At 38.0% G+C, this 20,574-nt stretch overlaps 1 protein-coding gene across 3 annotated transcripts in view; it reads left to right on the top strand.

Annotated features, from left to right (window-relative positions):
* Positions 1-18,610, top strand: part of LOC120301426 (monocarboxylate transporter 2-like) — a 32,301-nt gene extending 13,691 nt beyond the window's left edge. For 2 of the 3 annotated variants that reach the window (XM_039328655.1, XM_039328653.1), the window contains 3 exons: positions 10,322-10,465; positions 13,179-14,024; positions 18,147-18,448. In XM_039328655.1, the coding sequence (XP_039184589.1) occupies positions 10,322-10,465; positions 13,179-14,024; positions 18,147-18,448 (1,292 nt within the window). Of the gene's footprint in view, positions 1-10,321; positions 10,466-13,178; positions 14,025-18,146 lie in introns of all 3 variants that reach the window. The other variant, XM_039328654.1, reaches the window with a different exon arrangement.
* Positions 18,611-20,574: the final 1,964 nt, after the last annotated feature.

The raw sequence follows: 20,574 nt of genomic DNA on the forward strand, positions 1-20,574 counted from the left end.
AGTTTTTGCTAACTTTTGGGAAACTCCTAAGAGTGGAGTTGTTCTAATTTCGGTGTGCAGATTGTCCATAGAAAGAAGTTTTAGCAGAGAACATTTACCACTATATCGCCTCTTGCTTTACCTCCTGATAGGTCCAAATCCTCACCTGTCTTGAGTCAGACAAGCAGAAATCCTCTAGGGTAGCATATTAATTAATTAAATTTGCTTGTCACCCATCTCCCCATGAGGTGACCCTGGGTGGCTTACAAAATTAATACCCATGTTTCATTATGCTCACATATGTACAAAAGTACTTGAAATATCATGAATCTGAGACACTGTACAGATTTCCTAATTACTGGCCTTCATTATTTATTCTTTGAAAGTATTGGATTAAACTCTGGAATATATAACCTTGAAGCTTTTTTTTTAATCACTGTGATATCAGCAAACTTTTTCTTCAGCCAGCAGTTTCTCAACTGGTAAATCTCTGACCTGTAGGTCATTGCACTACACTTAGGAAGTTTAGTAGGGAACTGACCTTGAATATTTTCAGTATACTCAAATCTGTATACTTTTATTACCCAACTTTTATTATAAATTACAGTGGTAGATACAGAAAGCCTATTCTGACTGGGCCATAAATAAAGCCTGAGATTACAGAGAAGCAGTTGCAACTCACAGCAGATAATCAGATAAGTAAAGAGCACCAAAATCATAGATTCATAGAAATTAGCATCTTAAAACCAGTTTTTAATTCCTGAGCAAGTTCCTAATGAAATATCCAGTTTCACATTTTTGGATGAAAAAACATCCTGTCACAGTTATTAGCTGTGTCTGTGATGAAGAGATGACAGTAGCTCATTAACTTGTCAGTGACATTACCATTTGTGTTATTTCTGCTCTACCTATTCCTATAAACATTATATTACCTTATTAATAATACTTAAGTGACTTAAGTTGAAGACAAATGGCATGATACTGGAGGTCTGCAGGTTCTCTGGATCCGAAAATTTTGCACAGAATCTAAAGCAAAGAGCTATAATGCTAGGGTAACTGGTACTATTGAATAAAGAGAAGCAGCCATCACCATACGTTGTAACATTATTTGCCTGTTATATATGTTTATTTGTATCCATATGATTTTGATGCAGGAAAAAGAATTGTTTCCAGAAGTTATATTGAAATGTAGCCAAGTATCCTTATAGAAAGAAAAAATACAGAAAAAAAATCATTCCTCTTTCGTCCGTCTCTCTCTCTCTCTCTCTCTCTCTCTCTCTCTCTCTCTCTCTATCTCTCTATCTCTCTATCTCTCTATCTCTCTATCTCTCTCTCTCTCTATCTATCTTCTTAATGGTGAAAAACTTTCCTTTGGGGAAAAACCAGTATGTGGTTTTCTATTTTTCCTATTTTACTTTTTTTTAGCAAAATAAATTACATTCTTAAGAAAATTACATTTTCCATAGGGTTCCAGCTTTGTATTATAACAGCCAAGAGATGGATCACAAGGTTACATATGTTTCTTGTAGGCCTCTGCAATGTGTTTGAAATATTTCTTTTTAAGGTTGAAATGTCCATGGTCCATGGTTCCCTCTGGGCTTCATTGTTTGCTTGCATATGTTTCATTACCTGACTAGGTAACGTCAGTAAGCACTGATGATGTTACCTAGTCAGGTAATGAAATGTCTGCAAGCATACAACCAAGCTCAGAGGGCACTGTGGACTCCACAGTTCAACCCTGAGCTACATATATATTCTCTTTTATTGGGATTTCCAGAGGCTGGAAAGTGTGCCACAGAAATGATTGCAATAGTCTGCCTATGTACAGACTTGTCCACAAAGAGGTTTCACCTGATGATCTCATTACCAAGGAGGATCTGGAGTTGGAGAGAGGGAGGATTATATGTTAAAACCAAGCCTTGCATAAAATTACTGAAACAGAATGGATCTCTGGAAAACCCTTTGATAGAAGTCAAAGAAAAATGCTGGAAACATGTTTAGTCTGATCAGGCAAAAGACAAACTCAGTTATACACAAAAACAGAAATTAGGTTGGACTCAGATGCTAATAAAATAATATTTGCTCTAATAATTCAGTAGAATGTAAATAAATGGTTTACAAAATATAAACATAATAAATCTACATTAATGCATTAGTTGAATTGGAAGACTGCAAACATTTCAGGAACTGGAAGGAGCCATGCAAATCTTTTAACTAAGAATATTTGTTGTTGTTAATTGCGAAGTCTTGTCCGACCGATCGCGACCCCATGGACAACGTTCATCCAGGTCTTCCTGTCCTCTACCATCTTCTGGAGTCCATTTAACTTCATGCCTACTGCTTCAGTGATTCCATCAAGCCACCTCATTCTGTCGTCCCCTTCTTCTATTGCCTTCAATCTTTCCCAGCATTAGGCCCTTCTCCAGTGAGTCCTTCCTTCTCATTAGGTGGCCAAATTATTTGAGTTTCAACTTCAGGATCTGGCCTTCTAAAGAGCAGTCGGGGTTGATCTCTTCTAGGACTGACCGGTTTGAATGCCTTGCAGTCCAAGGGACTCGCAGGAGTCTTCTCCAGCAACATAGTTCTCAATTATTTATTTATGATAAATATTTATTTATGATAGAAATAATTAAAAGTCCCAGATTACAACTTAGTGTAATGTGTGAATCCAAGTCAATAACTTAAGGAGAATCTTGAGTGAAGTTGAAAGCATAATTTGAAAGAGGATGTAATGCAGTGTTTCTCAACCTTGACAATTTTAAGGCATGTAGACTTCAACTCCCAGAATTCCACAGCCTGGCGGTGGAATTCTGGGAGTTGAAGTCCACATGCCTTAAAATTGTCAAGGTTGAGAAACACTGATGTAATGGAATGCATAGATAACTTTGAGGAAAGGGGGAGGAGATGCTGCCTAGGAAATGATCTGTCAAGAGAGACAGGAGCCTGTAATCACAATTGTTTTAATAGTCAAAGAACGAAGCTTAGGAAGGGTCTGCCCTAATGAATCCAGCTGTTAAATGTGCAGGCGGGACTTTCAAATTTGCAAGATTCTGTTAATGTAGCCTTATAATAAAGTAGATATGGCTCATCTAGTCATTTTTCCTGCCTGGCCTATCTGAGAAGGCTGACATAGGTAGAGTTGAGATAATACAAATTTGGACAAGGAAGCAAAGTCTATCTAAGTCCAACCACAAGGGAGCCATCAAGACTGTTAGCCTAATCCAGGGGTCTTCAAACTTGGCCCTTTTATGACTTGTGGCTGAGGAATTCTGGGAGTTGAAGTCCACAAGTCATAAAAGGGTCAAGTTTGGAGACCCCTGGCCTAATCTGTGGTTCCAGGATAGAGCTCAGCAGCAATTAACAGCTAGTGTTCTGTGATAACAATTTTACTCTCAAGATCCTTAAGCAGGGGTTCTCAACCTTGGCAACTTTAAGACGTGTGGACTTCAATTCCCAGAATTCCTCAGCCAGCTTTGCTGGCTGAGGAATTCTGGGAGTTGAAGTCCACACGTCTTAAAGTTGCCAAGGTTGAGAACCCCTGCCTCAGAGTATGTGTTGAATGTTTTCTGGCCCTGGCATTTATGGATTGAGAGTCTCCCTTTGTACCAGACAGGACAGGGTTCTTAGATATGGGTGACAATTCCCAGCAAGCATGACCATTGCTGAGAAATTTGGGAATTTGGGGAAGTTCACATGTTTGGTGGACACCCAGCTTGGGGAAAACTAAGATGGAATTTACATAGCCTCCTCTCAGAGACTTGTCCAGGTTTCTCAGAATCTCCTAATGTTTCTAGAAATGGCACCAGCTGAGGACAATATTACCCTGAGACTTAAAAGCTGCTGACTAGAGATTATTTTCTGAACGGGTGATTTTTGCGAAAACAGAGAAGGCATTCCAGCTAACTATTCCGTAGTTATTCACAGGCCATATATCTTTGTAGGAAAGAAGAGAGAGTCAAGCTGTTCTCCAAAGCACCTGAAGGCAGGACAAGAAGCAACAGATGGAAACTAATCAAAGACAGAAGCAACCTAGAATTAAGAAGAAATTTCCTGATAGTTAGAAAATTAATCGGTGGAACAACCTGTGAATGCTCCAACACTAGAAGTTTTTAAGAAGAGATTTGTCTGAAATGGTATATGGTTTCCTGCCTGAGTAGAAGGTGGACTAAAAGACGTCCAAGGTCCCTTCCAACTCTGTTATTCTATTGTATTCTAAATAAGCTATAGGTGCCATTTCTAAAGCAGTACAGGTCCTTCCTGTTTTCCCTGTACCAAATCAAGAACAGTTGTAGTGAAACAATTTCCAGATGAAAGTACAACTCAAACAATACAATGATACGAGTCCTCCAATCGCTGAAGATCACATGGAATTTTAACCCAAGTGTCAAGCTCCTGTACAAATTGGAAAAAGTTATCCAAAGACACAACATGGCAAAGTTAGATAAGGAAACCATTTTAAGCAGCTAATTGCTCACTGTCTGTATGAGTTATCAATTATTTCTAAAAATCTGTTTTTTCTTTTCTACTGTTCCCAAGACCTAACAAACTTTCCTTTGTTTTTGTATCTCTCAGTCTTGATGCTATATGTCAGTGTTTAAAATAGCTATCATTCCTGCTCTGGAAAATTCTAAACTCTCAAAGTCAGTCCTATTCCTCTACTAATGGCATGGAAGAGAACTCCTGTTTAGGGAAATATTGTAAATGGTACTTGAGAAACACCAAATCATTGTTTTATGCATCATTAAGTAGTCTCTGTTGTCATAGGAGTGAATTCTTGCTCATCTCATGATTCTGGGATCCATTGTCAAAACACACTCGCTTGATTAAATAATACTAAAATGAAATGCAAATGTTCAAGTATAGTGGCATTGAGAGTATATTGATTTAAAAGATTTGTATACAACCAGCTTCTACAAAATCTGGGCAGCTAATAATAAATATTTTCAAACAGTGAATTTATAAAACTATTAATTCTTGAGATTAAAAACCTACATAAGAAATACCTGATGCCCCAAATAGAAAATTGTTCTTCAATTAATCATGTGTACTTTGGCTTAGCATGATGTGTGAATTTAGCCATTTCTGGCTTATCTGTTACACTATGGTTAAAAGAAACGATGGCTTGGCAGGATGTATGAACCCAGCCAAAATCAGCATATGATGCTGTTTTATACTCTCGAGCTACATTCATTTAGCCAAGGTAGCATTCGCTGTAAGCTCTCTTGGTGGACATACAAAATATCATACTAAGAGCATTTGGCTTTATGTGCACATCATACATACCCACTCTTACCGATTTGGACTTCAGGAGCTTATGCCATATCAAAATACTCGAGGGAGACAGAGAATCTCTGTTAATCTAGAAGTGTTTTATTAATTACAATTGCTTAAGCAATATTCTCATATCAAATGCAAGCATCTACTTGCTTAGTCTGCTGCATTCTAGCTAAGTGATGTTTGAGAATTCAGAAAGGGAGGAATGCTCTGTAGTAGTAACATTTTTGTATGATCCTTCACCTACAGCTTGAAGCTTATTCTGATAATAAGCATATTCATGTTTGGGAAAATTCCTTACAGAGTGAGGGTTGCCATCCTTATTAACATTAACTGTAGAGAGCCATAGAGATAACCTTGGTGGGAATACTCAGAAGCTGTTACAGAAACAAAAAGGGCAGAAACACTCCTTCAGCCCTGGGAAAGGAGATAGTGTTAGGAGGATAGTGTTAGGAGGAGACTCAGGTTGGATCTTTCCTGATTCAGTGCGGTATAAGAGGAAGGAAAGGTAAAACACAAGCTTCTTTCTAGGACAGTGATGGCGAACCTTTTAGAGACCGAGTGCCCAAACCACAAGCCAAAACCCACTTATTTATCGCAAAGTGCCAGGGCCACATCAGCATTGTGGTGCCCTCAGGGGGAGCATGAGGGCATGGCCCATTGGGTGTGCATGGCTGCGGTGGTCATCGCAGACTGGGTGTGTGTGGCTGGGGTGGGCATGGCCACCTTGATGTTGCTCATGGGGGAGATGCCTGTGGGGGCTGGATAGGTTGGGGGAGATCCAGGGGGTCTCTGGTGGGTGGGGTGGTGGGCAGGAGGTCCAGAATAGATGGGGGAAAGCACACAATCCTAGCTGGGACTGGGAAGCCATGGTGCCGATGGGGATCCGGCTTTCCCTGCTCAGGGTGGCCTTTGGCTTGCTGGGTGTGGGTGTGTTCTACCACCTCTACTCGAGCTTGCTAGCTGGCCACTTTGCCTCCTTTGTGCTGGGTGAGGGCTGCTGCTCCGGATAGCAGTGGTGGCCTAATGGACCTGTGCAAGCTGCTGGCAGCAGAGGTGCGTGTGCCCACAGAAAGGGCTCTGAGTGCCGCCTCTGGCACCCGTGCCATAGGTTTGCCACCACTGTTCTAGGATGCTATTAATAAAACAAAATTATTGTCAATTTGAGATTGTTTTCCAAGGTGGAACATGCCTGCTTGTATGTTGATTTTTTTTTCCCCAAGCGTTGTCCCCTTTGGCTTGTTATATGATGTTATGGGACAAAGGTATGTAAAAATAAAGTGGGTGAAGTTCAACTGGATTGCTATCAATAGACCTTCTCACACATACCCTAAGAGTTCCAGGCAGCAGTGACTGCCATCCACGTAGATATATTCAGTTCCTCCACATTTGTGGGAATACTCTCTTCCTGCAACATGTTTAGAAAGGAAGAGAATAGAAGGAAGGAAGGAATAGAAGCCATAGCGTTGCCTATTCCTACTTTTTATACACCTATAAAAGTTTACAATTGTGTAAGCATTACTCACACATTTGTATTCAGTTGCCTCACTGTACTCTGATCAAGTGATGTACAGGGACTGGGAAAGAGAAGAGTGCCCTGTATACATAGTGGTGTCCATGTAATAGGATTTTTTGACCTATTCCATCTTCCTTTACATTCTTTGACAAATGTAATTTATCAGCTATCCATTTGTTGAACATTAGGTTACTAAGTCAAATGTTCCTTGTTACATGGCAGGTAACACCCTTGTCTGATGTCAAAATTGACATCTTTATTTGTTCACTTTCTTACACGTACACATTATTTTCTGTGGTCAAACTTTGGTTGTTCTATTCATCTGCTTCTCCCAACATTTTAGTTTTTGTAACACCCTTATTAACTTTGGTTTATTCAAACCCAAATCACATGAGCTGGGTTCATGTAATGTATTAGTCTAAAATGAGGTTGGTGTATATTTGAGCCCCTGTTGTATTCATATAAAAGAGTTCATACAAAAATTGTGAAGTCTGTCACTAGACTGTGTTTCATCTTGGTACTTTCTGGTTCATAATTTAATTGCAGCACAAAAATCAGAAGCCTGTTTTTTATTTTCTGGGGTTTTTCACTAACTCTTTTGTTTACAGAGAGACTATGCATAAAATATGTAGAGCATAACGGGCAGCATTTGAAAGATTGCCAAAGTTGCATAAATAATTGTTTTTCTGACTTGGGTTGGAGGCTAAAAGAAAATAATTGGTCTAATTTGATCACTGAAATATTTGTTCTTAAAACCTTGCATTTGGCTGGTCAAGTAGACAGCTGTCCTTAATAGATAAAAGGGTCAATTCAGAGTCTTCCAAGCTCCCTATTATAAAGAGCCAGGCATTTGTTTGTTTGACTCCACATAGCAACTAGTAATTATTGTTCTCCAGTGGCTTCCCTTCATCCCATGTTTTAAAAGCTGCAGGCCATATTGATAAAACTTTCAGCAGCTGTTGACTGGACCTCTGAGGCTACTTCCTCAGGTTCTGAAATGTTTCATGGGAATCTATCAACACAACCATCACTTCCTCAGCAAGGTCAAGATAAGTAAAGAGCAGCTTTATGAGTATACCAAAAGATCCTTGCCAGCTGTTTCTTCTGCTTTCATTCTCACCTTGCTTTCTTAATTAAGAAGCAGACATTTAAACACCTTTTAAAGCAAGGGTTCTCAACCTTGGCAACTTTAAGACTTGTGGACGTCAACTCAGCTTTGCTGGCTGAGGAATTCTGGGAGTTGAAGTCCACAAGTCTTAAAGTTGCCAAGGTTGAGAACCTCTGTAATTTAAAGCCTTTCATAAAAAAGCAAGGGGACGCTTCACAGAGACTAATCAGTGAAGGACAATCCCAAATATTGTCAGAGAGTATCAGTTCTCTTATACAGAATTATAAGAATAAAGTAACAATTAAAAATAAAGAATTGTACAGTGCCTTTCATCCACTTAAGCCTGAAATCATTATCAGATATTTGAAATATATTCTTTCAGTTGGTAGACTATATATAGAGTTTAGAAATAAAAATCTAAAAAGGCTTTTTCTCATGGCTTCATGAATGTTTACTCCTCCAGTCCTTGAACTGGATCAGGGGTAGGCAACCTTGGCTCTTTTATGACTCGTGGACTTCAACTCCCAGAATTCAGGAATTCTGGGAGTTGAAGTCCACGAGTCATAAAAGAGCCAAGGTTGCCTACCCCTGAACTGGATGAACATTGTAGGCTGTTCTGTTTTTTGTTGGTCTGATTATTATTTGCCATCAATTCAGGGTCAAACTATTAGCAACCACATAAATTCTGTCCATGATCTATCCATAACTTGGTCCTTCAGATCTTTCTTTTATTTTTTTTAAATATAAAATTTAATGTTTTTATTAAGGGTTTTGAAAAAAATAAACCTTAACAGAACTAAAGAAAAGGGAAAGAGAAAATAAGACAAAAAGAAAGAATAAAAAAATAGAAAATAGATTCCAATTTCCTTTGAAGTAAATATAATTACAAAATTATCTTAGTTTTGTAGCAAATGTAACTATGGCTACAAAATTATTTATTTTTTCTATTATCTATTTTTTTCCCTAATAAACATAGCCATAAATCATAATTTCACGAGAAAGTGCCAAACCCTGTAAAGGTGAGGATGGATCTCTCTCCTCCCCAATCATTACTATCAGGATTAGGGTTAGACCCTGAAGAAAGGAAGTTAACCAGCAGAATAACTTGCCTTCCACTCCTAACCCTCTGAATTGATCTAGAAGGATATCATGGTCAATAGTATCAGAAGCTGCTAAGAGGGGAAGTAAGATCATGTACCCCAGTGTTTCCCAAACTTGACAATTTTAAGGCATGTGGACTTCAACTCCCAGAATGTCTGTTGTTTTCATTTTGATAGACTAATGCATCTAACAATATAGTGCTAAACATTGTATTATCTTTGTGATAAAACATACTTGTGCTTCTCTAGTGAATTATGATAGTTCCCATGTTATTTTTTTTTATTTTGCATTAACTTCTGGTCCATACTCTGTTATGGCTATCAGATCTGACCAATATTCTGCTATGGCTATCAGATCTGACAGTCACTAGCTGTCAGAAAAGAAATAATCTATTAACATTTATAATCATCTAGAGCAGGGGTAGGCAACCTTGGCTCTTTTATGACTCGTGGACAAGGTTGCCTACCCTTGATCTAGAGTTTTGCAGCCTATATACAGAGCCCTAATGAAAAAAAAGTCAACACTGCATTCATGTCTTTACCAATGTATCCTGTTCTGGCCTACAAAAGGAAAGACAAGCTCTGACTGCATTTGAAATAGAAAGAATGAGTGTCACGAACCTATGAAAAATACTGGGTGATTATGCTCTTTCTGCATTTAAGAAAAAGAAGGTTTTTTTTTCTCAAATTAAGTTTGACTCCCTTCTGGTAAGTTTTTTGGACAGAAATATAAAAGTGGCTTGCTTTTGCCTTCTTAGTTATTTTTCCAATTTATTTCCTAGTAATCTCTCATCCAATAGTAGGAACTCTTCTCTCCCCCCCCTCTCTCTCCCTCCCTCCCTCCCCCTCCCCCTTTCTTTCTCCTTTTCTCTCTTCCTCTCTTTTCTCTTCTCTTGATACCACCATCAGACGCTACAATCAGACGCCACCATCAGACGCTACAATCTGCTCTGATCTTTCTGTGTCACTGCATGTAGTTGTGCATCATATGATAATGATACTGCTAAGCAAGCTTTGTTTTCCTGTTTTCCCTCTGCTCTCTCTTCCCTCCAATTTCTTGCTTGATGCCCCTATGTCAAATATTAGCTTCTCTTTTCAAATGCTATGACTAGTGATTGAATTAGCCGGCTACATAAACAAATGCTTCCAAGAATGGCAGACTTGACAGACTTTGTACAAGCATCTTTCTTCTCCTACATAGCTGGGAGTCATTCCTACCCCTTAATTAATCCTTATTCTGATTTCAAGAATAATTCAACCCATATTGATGTTTAAAGTATGTGACATCAGAGACATATTTATGAAAATGATTCATTCCCTCCTCCCCCTCCCTTCATTTTTTAGGTCCCCTTAGCAGTATTTTGGTGAATCGTTTTGGTAGCCGGCCGGTCGTCATATTTGGAGGGCTATTATGTGGCGTAGGAATGGTTTCAGCAGCATTCTGTACCAGCATTTTTCAACTATACATTTGTGCTGGATTCATCACAGGTAATTTTCTTTCTTTTTCTTTTCTGTAGCAATAGCACTTAGACTACAGTAGTGGCCAAAATTGTGGAAACCTTTTGGGAAAAGTGTACAGTAGAAATGTCACCTTTGGTTAAGTTTCCACCCATTTTTCTTCTAATTTCTTTATAACTATAGCCTTGTTCACTTAATAATACTATTTTACATCGCTTTCTGGGCAACCAGTCAACTCTTTGTACCATTACTTTAATTTTATTACGTTTTACAAGCTCACTAAATGAAAGAACACAAAAAAAACCCCAACCAACTTGATAGCGATCATATAACACACTGACAAATGTCCTCCTCTCAGTTTCAATACATGACATCAATAACTGAATCCTACTGTGATCTGATTGGCTCATTGCCAAAACAAGATGACACCTAATTGGCTCTCTAAACACTCATGCTCATTGGCTACAATCAGATGAAGGAAAGCTACCAGATATCAACCTAAGCAAGTTGTGCTTCCTTTTTCTGGTTATTTGGCTATAACCTTTCATAGAATACAGTACAGATAATTGAACAAATTTTGTTGCATTACATTCTTGATTAAATTATCTTTCCATTGATACATAATTTTATGGTACTACTCCAAAAAAAGTGGTGTTGTTAGCCATCAAACCTCAAAAATACACTTTTTCCAAAAGGTTTCCACAATTTTGGCCACTACTGTATATACTGCTTCATAGTGCTTTACAAAACTCTCTAAATGGTTCACAGAGTCGGCATATTGTCCCCAACAATCTGAGCTCTCATTTTACTGACCTTGGAAGGAGGGAAGTGAATCTTGTGCTGATGAAGATCACTTTCTCCAGTAGCATATTTTGATGGTTTTCATCATTCTCTTCATCAGCTTCTTGTCCTTATTGGCATGTAATTTTGGGCTCTTCCTAGAAAAGAAGCAGTATAAATGTAAAATAAAAAAATAACCCCTAGTACTCAGTGGCACCAAAGCACCAAGTGGAATCAAGAACTGACTATTCTCATTTAAAAGAAGTTCTAAAACCTGTTTAATTTCCTGACTCCTATGTCCTCAAAATCCCCTATAACAGTATTTACTTTTTTCAGAACAAGTTCAGAAATGTATAAAGAGCAAGAATAGCTGCCAGACCTCTTTATTTCACATGCTGGTCATGATTTATAACAGACCCAGAAAATAGATTCGATTTGCTTTGTTTTCAAAGCACAGTCACAAACCTTCTCCTATAAAATGTTCATCTGCTTATATGTATTTCTGGCTCTTGTCATGGCTTTAAAATAATGCCTTTTCACAACAGTTTACTGTTCAAATAGGGCTGTCCAGAATACAGCCTCTGTGTAAAGACTCTTGTTAGAGATTTTGCTAGCAAACCTATTGTTTCCTTCTGAAAACTTTATTAAAAATAAATCTGCACATCCGTTTTCATGCAGATGATTTTTAGAAATATATGACTTGTAAATGGAATGGCCTTCCCAGACCTGGCAATGCTGAGTGGACTTTTGCAATCTATAATTTCAGTCCATAATGTAGACCACTAAATTAAGGAATCTTGAGTTAGGACAAAGTAGATTTAGTAATATACTCCTGCCACAGAATTGTTTGGGATGCACTTAAACAACAACAACAACAACAACAACAACAATAATAATAATAAAAAGTTGGAAGAGAGCTTGGAGGTCATCTAATCCAACCTCCTGCTCAGGCAGGAAACCCTATACCAGTGGTTCTCAACCTGTGGGTCGGGACCCCATTTGGAGTCGAATGACCATTTCACGGGGGTCGCCAAACAACACAGTCTGCCATTTTTCCCCCCTTTTCCTTAGCTGTGCTACTCCCTTTTATTCTATTGGCTTTTGAAAGCCAATAGAATAGACTCTCTTGAATAGAGTCTAATTCTATTGGCTTTCAAAAGCCAATAGGAATTGTCCAGGTTGTCTTTGCCCTGCTGAGCTCGCCAAAAGTCCCATTCTGCAAACGGTGCTGCACCAGTTGAGTAGTCCTCGACTTACGAGCGGTTGAGTAGTCCTCGACTTACGACCGGTTGGGGGTAGCAGCATTAAAAAGGTTGAGAACCACTGCCCTATACCATTTCAGACAAATGGCTCTCCAATCTCTTCTTAAAGACTTCCAGTGTTGGAGCATTTACAGCTTCTGGAGGCAGGTTGTTCCACTGATTAATTGTTCTAACTATTAGGAAATTTCTCCTTAGTTCTAGGTTGCTTCTCTCTTTAGTTAGTTTCCATCCATTGCTTCTTGTCCTGCCTTCAGGTGCTTTGGAGAATAGCTTGACTCCCTCTTCTTTGTGGCAACCACTGAGATATTGGAACACTGCTATCATGTCACCCCTTGTCTTTCTCTTCATTAAACTAGATATACCTAATTCCATCAACCGTTCCTTATATGTTTTAGCCTCCAGTCCCGTGATCATCTTTGTTACTTTTCTCTTCACTCTTTCTAGAGTCTCAACATCTTTCTTACATTGTGGTGACCAAAACTGGATGCAGTATTCCAAGTGTGGCCTTACCAAGGCATTGTAAAGTAATATTAACATTTCATGTGATCTTGATTCTATCCCTCTGTTAATGCAGCCTAGCACCGTGTTGGCTTTTTTGGCAGCTACAGCACATTGCTGGCTCATGTTAGTCTCAATAATAACAGAACATGCATTTTTAATCTAATGAAGTAACATACCTCTTTCTTATTCTCTCACCACAGGACTCGGTCTTGCCCTGAACCTCCAGCCTTCAGTAATCATCATTGGGAAGTATTTCCTGAAAAGACGTCCCCTTGCAAATGGACTTGCCATGGCAGGAAGTCCCGTCATGCTTTGCACCCTTGCACCCTTGAACCAGTTTCTTTTTGACACTTTTGGATGGAGGGGGAGCTTTTTTATTCTTGGGGCAATCCTGCTGAACTGCTGCGTGGCTGGAGCTCTCTTCAGACCAATTGGACCAACATCTGAGAGGCAAAAAAATAAAGACACAAAAGAAACTATAAGTGAAAAACCAGATGGAGGCATTGCCGAAATGGGGGATAAGGATATGGAAACAAAGGAAGACAGAGATTGTTGTGAAAACTTCAACAAGTTCCTGGATTTATCGCTTTTTAAGCACAGAGGCTTCCTGATCTATCTGATAGGGAACGTGCTGATGTTTTTAGGATTTTTTGCACCGATTGTCTTTTTGGCTCCTTATGCAAAGCACCGTGGGATTGATGAATATTCAGCAGCTTTTCTCCTTTCCATTCTAGCAATAGTTGACATGATAGCCAGGCCAGCTACAGGGCTCATTGCAAATAGCAAATGGGTGAGGCCAAAAATTCAGTATTTTTTCAGCTTCTCCATTGCTTTTAATGGTGTTTGCCACCTGCTGTGCCCACTGGCAACAAGTTATGTGGGCCTAGTGATTTATTCTATCTTCTTTGGCCTGGCCTTTGGTATGGTGTGTGCAATGCTGTTCGAAACGCTCATGGATCTTGTTGGTGCCAGCCGTTTCACAAGTGCCGTAGGACTAGTTACCATAGTGGAATGTTGCACCATATTACTTGGGCCACCTATTGGGGGTAAGAACATTTATACTCTTCTTTCCATTAGTCTGCTCAATAATGAAAATCATTACTTTTAATTTCAAGGAAGAAGCATCAGATATTAATGCTTTCCCCTCCCACTCTTAAAATCTGATTTCTTGATTCTTCACTGCCCTGCTCAATTCCACATTCACCGAAGTTTTCAATTTTCATTTAAACTAGGTTCATCAGGAGTATGCCTGAAGAAATAAAATTATCACCCGACAAGAAAATTCAGTCCCTTGAAATTTTCTGTTCATTAAAATGGATGTTGCAGAACTAAACTGTTAAAACTATCCAAAGGCTGCTTAAAAATCAGTCTAGATGAACCTTGCTAACTAAATGTTCTGTGCCTTACAAAACCACAAATTTCTTGGCTGGCTAGATTTTGGATAAAGATTAACATAATATATTCATGTAATTTCTTTTAGTAAATTTATAAAAAGGATCTCAGTTCATTATATTTCTGTACTGCTCAGTGGTTAATTGTCCTTAATATAAAATTAAACATACAAAATACACAAACAAACAGCAGTCATAAGATTAAAACCTGTCTTCATGATAGCTAAGGTATTAGATTAGGACTGAGCAGACATAGTTCACCATCATGGAAGTATGTTTAAGGTCTTCAGCCAGCCATTCTCCTTGAGCCCAAAAAAATCTAACAAGGTTGCTATTGGAGAGATAAAATGAAAAGAGATTCTCATGTAAGTTGTCTTGGGTTCTTGGAGAAAAAGAGAAAATTAAATACAATCAATAATTTCACCCGCTATCCTGGAAGTAGTGCTTCCATATCTAAAATGGAAAAACCCAGATGAACATTGGATGACATTAAAATATATGGATAGTTCTAATTATTCATGACCTAGCAATCATTCAGATTTTTATAGTTCATTTATTTTTATTGATTACGTGTATATGCCTCCCATATCACTGATAAGGCAAATCTGGGTGGCTTTCAAATAAATATGTGAATATTCACAATAATACTATTCACATCCTGAAGAAATATAATTATTATAATACATGTTTAGCAATTTCATAAAACATTTGAAATCTTTATCAGACGATGTTGCTAAGATAAGGCAAAATAGATGTAGCCAGGTAAAATACAAATGTTTGATTTTCTTAATAAAGTTTTGGAGATCACTGCTGGTAACAGCATCACTTTAAAATTATAGAATGTTTGAGTTACAGATCTACTTATGTAGATATCCACTAATCCATCCCCAATAGCCATCCTTATCTGAAAACTGTCAGCAAGAGAGAATCCACTATTTAACAGCTTTCATGTGCCCATTTTCCTTTTGATTTGTTTTAGGATGATTTAGCTAGATTTTAAATCCTTACACAATTATTAGATACGGGATGTATCTGTTGTTTCTATTCTAGAAGAAAAGTATTTATGAATCCAGGAAGTTAAGGGCAATATGTGGCAGGTTCAAAATTACTGCAATCTACATTAAGCTATTGCTGTTTGCTGTTAAGAAAATAATTGCTCCACAGGATTTAATTTGATTTAACCCTGTTGACTGTAGTGGAACTAAAATGGCTTTGGACAAAAAGCTGTAACCTTAAATGCATGTGGTATAAGTGATATAGAATAGTTGAAATACTGATGTTGATACTTCAATTTATACCAGATGACCATTGTCAAATAAGTGAAAAGGAACCTCAGATTTCAAGGGCTTTGAAAAATATATTTATTATTCAATTATCCTTTTTTTTTAATCAGAGCACTTCACTTCTTTCTTCCTGTCTTATACTGTAGTGAGAGGTCAGCATGCATGTTTTCTTCAGCATGCAGTTTTAAGAAGCAGATTAGGGCTAATTGCTGAAGATTGTTAATGAGGCTAGAAAGTGCTTTATAATAGTTTGCAATATGAGTTCAGTGTGTTGCTCCCTATTTAATAAGTGGCAAATTGATTGGTTCTTTGGCATTTAACAACCTACTACTGGGTTTTGCTTTAATGGACTAAGTAATTTTTCCTGGTGTGTTTTATGACTTTCTCTTATTCTCAAAGGAGGAGGTGGAAAGACTCTTCTACTGTTAATTTTTCCAGTACTCTTCTCATTAAAACTCTCATTGAAATGTATTTTGCAGATCTTAAGGTCATCCTGATTAGCAGAAATCTAGAATAGCTGCAATTAGCCTCTGCTTGATGTTTTTGCTAATGCCACCATATTAAAGCACGGATGTGGGCTATGTTGCTCCTTGGTGCAGTATTTTTATCCAACCAAACTGGAAGCATCTCATCTTTGTTACAAAATGTGTAGTTTGTTTGATTAGACATTAGAATAATTAAGTATCATACTTTTAATAAATTATCACCATGGTGGTTTTTAAAAGCATTGTATCTCAAAGACAAGAAAATTGTCAAAGAAACCCATGATTGCACATTAAATCAGAGGATGAAATGCATGGACTGCAAGCAAAGAAGGTGGCAAAATATTGATTCAAAATTAGCCTAGGATTTGCTGATATTTCTTATTTTAAGGAAAGCCCATCCTTAATTGTGGAATTGAGTAGATACCATTTTCTCTAACCATTTTAGCAATCTAGATTCAAAATTTTCCTGGAATATAATAATAATAATAATAAAACAGCTGGAATAGTGGACTGGACTCAAGCAGAACTAAAAGCAATGGATAGGCAGACCAGAAAAATAATGACAATGAATCATGCCCTTCATCCACGCAGTGACATTGATAGACTTTATCTACCAAGGCAAATAGGTGGGCGTGGAATGCTACAAGTACATCAGATGGTTGAAGAAGAAAAAATGGCTTTGGAAGAATATCTGAAGAACAATGATGAAGATGCACTGAAATTAGTATATCAGGAAGGCTTACTAACTACTGGAGAGACCAAACTGGCCTTCAAGAAAGACCAAATGAAGAACAGAATAGAGGCATGGGAAGACAAAGCACTACATGGCCAATACATGAAAAAAAATAGCTGGGAAAGCAGATAATAATAAAACCTGGCAATGGCTAAGAGCAGGAAAATTGAAGAAAGAGACCGAGGGACTAATTCTGGCTGCACAAGACCAAGCCTTAAGGACAAATGCATACAAAGTCAAAATTGAGAAGACAGCAACAGACAGTAAGTGCCGCCTATGCAAAGAAGCTGAAGAAACAGTGGACCACTTGGTAAGCTGTTGCAAGAAGATTGCACAAACTGATTACAAGCAGCGGCATGACAAAGTAGCAACAATGGTGCATTGGAAGATCTGCAAAAAATATCATTTGCCTGTAAGCAAAAACTGGTGGGATCATAAAATAGAGAAAGTCATAGAAAATGATAAAATTAAACTGCTCTGGGACTTCAGAATTCAAACAGACAAGCACCTGCAACATAACACCCCAGACTTAACAATTGTCGATAAGAAAGACAAAAAAGTCTGGATAGTGGACGTGGCAGTGCCTGGAGACAGCAGAATAGAAGAGAAAGAACTGGAGAAGATAACAAAATACAAAGACCTACAAATAGAAATAGAAAGACTGTGGCAAAAGCAAGCAAGGGTAGTACCAATAGTCATAGGCTCCTTGGGTGCAATCCCAAAACAACTGGAGCACCACTTGAACACCATTGGTATTGACAAATTCGCTATTAGTCAATTGCAAAAGGCAGCCTTATTAGGAACTGCTTCCATCCTGCGACGATATCTGTAATACCATCAAACATCCACATCTGCCTATCCCAGGTCCTGGGTAAGGACTCGATAGGTAGACAAAATACCAAATCCAGTCTGAACATCTGGCTGACTGTGCGATGATTGAATAATAATAATAATAATAATAATAATAATAATAATAATAATAATAATAATAATAGTAAAGCTGGAAGGGACCTTGGAGGTCATCGAGTCCAACCCCCTGCTCAGGCAGGAAACCCTATACCATTTCGGACAAATGGCTGTCCAGTCTCTTCTTAAAAAAACTTCCAGTGTTGGAGCATTCACTGTTTCTGGAGGAAGGTTGTTCCACTGATTAATTGTTCTAACTGTCAGAAAATTTCTCCTCAGTTCTAGGTTGCTTCTCTCTCATATGATGGTCTTATTCTATTTTGATCAGTAAGTGTCACTAATAATTAAAATGTCATTTCTCCATTCATAGGTACTCTTATTGACACCTTTGGAGACTACAAATACATGTTCATTAAATGTGGGGCAGTGATGGTCTTGGCTGGGATATTCCTCTTCATTATGAATTACTATAACTACAGAATGCTTGCAAAAGAAGAGAAGAAAAGGATGCAGGAAGACGGAGAAAAGAAAGATCATGAGCCTGCAAGGACAAAAAGTAACGAAGGAAACTTAAAAGCAGTAGAAAAAATCCAAGATGTTAATGAAACAGCTCCTTTGAAGAGTGATGAGAATGGACTAAAGAATGGGGCAAGCATCCCAACTGAAGCCTAAATCTAATTCAGAGTTTTCTGAATGGAAAATTGTTCCTTAAAATGATTAAAAATATACAGGTAGTCCTCAACTTAGAACCATTTGTTTAATGACCATTCAGAGTTACACCGCTGAAAAAAAGTGACTTATGAGCAGTTCTCACGCATCCCCATAGTCACGTGATCAGATTTTGGTTGCTTGGTAACCAGCATATATTTACAGTGGTTGCAGCATCTCAGGGTCCTTTGGTTGACTTTTGCAATCTTCCCAGGAAGCTTCTGACAAGCCAAGTCAATGGGGGAAGCCAAATTGAAAGATTAATAACCGCATGATTCATTTAAAATCTATAGTGATTTGCTTATAACAAGCATGGCAAAATAAGTTGTGAAATGGGGAAGACTCACTTAACAACTGCCTTGCTTAGCAAAGGAAATTTTGGGCTCAATTATGGTCGTAAGTTGAGGACTATCTGTAGTATGAAATCAAATTTTAAAATAATTAGTCACATTTTATATGGATACATGACAATTTCTTAGAGCTGGCTTTACAGAACTGCAAATCTAAATCCACTTAAATCTTATCTTGTTTTGACTAAAAAACTGTCCCAGCTGATGAATTTTTTTTTAGGGTAATTTATACTTGAATTTTTGACCTGTACTCCTGTTTCTATTTAGCAAAAATAGAAGAGTAGAAAATTGTTGTATAATAGAAGATACAATTTTTTTTTAACAAAACTCACAGCAATAAATACCCACAGCACTTTTTCCACTGCGGAGTCCATGATTTGCTCCTCAACATTCCAGTGAAAAATATCACGTGAGCAAAAAGTTTCTATAAGAATAATCTCAAGAGAAGTAAAAAAAAATATTTTTCTTTCAAGGTATTTTTTATTTGCTTTGTATTTGAAGATACATAGAATAAAATAATGAGATGTGCTTGCTAACAGAGAACTCAGAGACATATCCAATTGCTTTTTGAGAATATTAATAAGTCTACTGATTTGAACAAACACATAAAGATCAAAGCCTATAAAAACTTAATATAATGCACTTATCTAAAAAAAGATCAAATGTTCATGTCTAAGCACTAAGTTTACCATTTGCCATTTTACTTCTGACTTTATCTGGTGGGTTTGGCAAAATTAAAACTCTTCAAGGACCCCATCAACCATAGTTGCCACAAAATCAGCGACATAGTTTAGGGCAGGGGTCCCCAACCCCTGGTCTGTGGACCGGTACTGGACCGTGACATGCCAGCAACCAGTCCGCATAAACTAGCAAAGCCTCATTTGTGGGATGCAGGCAGCACACAAAACCACACACCCTCCGGTTTACAGAAAAACTTATCTCCATGTAACCGGTCCCTGGTGCCCAAAAGGTTGGGGACCTCTGGTTTAAGGAATAAGCATACAGGAACTGCAGATTAAAAAAGGGACCCCCCCAATTTTTCACTTCTCAAAGGAGTGAATCTTATACCTAGCCATCTATGTATGATATGATTCTACTTTGCATCATCAGTCAATACCATTTGCCTGCAAGCCAGAACTGGTAAGACCACAAAATAGTAAAAATAACAAAACGAAGAAGTTAAAATGCTCTGGGACAGACAAGTAACTTCCCCATAACACCCCAGATTTAACAACTGTTGAAAAGAAAGATAAAAAAGACTGTATAGTAGATCTTACAGTACCTGAAGACAGCAGTATAAAAGAAAAATAGAGAAAATCACAAAATACAAAGACCTGCAAATTGAAGTAGAACTACTGTCGCAAAATAAAGCAGAGATAGTACCAATAATAATAGGTGTCTTAGCTGCAATCCCAAAATGTTGGAAGCACCACCAGTCAATTGCAGAAAGCAACTTGACTCAGAACAACTTACATCCTGTGACAAAAGCATTAATAGTGTTGAACATCAACATCTGTCTATTCCAGTCTTTAAGAATGACATGATGACCGGTGAACAAAAATGCCAAGTTAAATGTAAACATCTGGCTGACTGTGTCACTAACCATAATAATAGGAGCCGTGGTGGTACTGTGGTTAGAATGTAGTATTTCAGGCTAACTCTGCCTGGAGTTTAATTCTGACCAGCTCAGGGTTGACTCAGCCTTCTTCCAAGGTCAGTAAAATAAAGACCCAAGTTGTT

Source organism: Crotalus tigris, unplaced genomic scaffold, assembly GCF_016545835.1.
Source record: "Crotalus tigris isolate CLP2741 ecotype Arizona unplaced genomic scaffold, ASM1654583v1 scf7180000024383.4638030, whole genome shotgun sequence".
Classification (NCBI taxonomy): domain Eukaryota; kingdom Metazoa; phylum Chordata; class Lepidosauria; order Squamata; family Viperidae; genus Crotalus; species Crotalus tigris.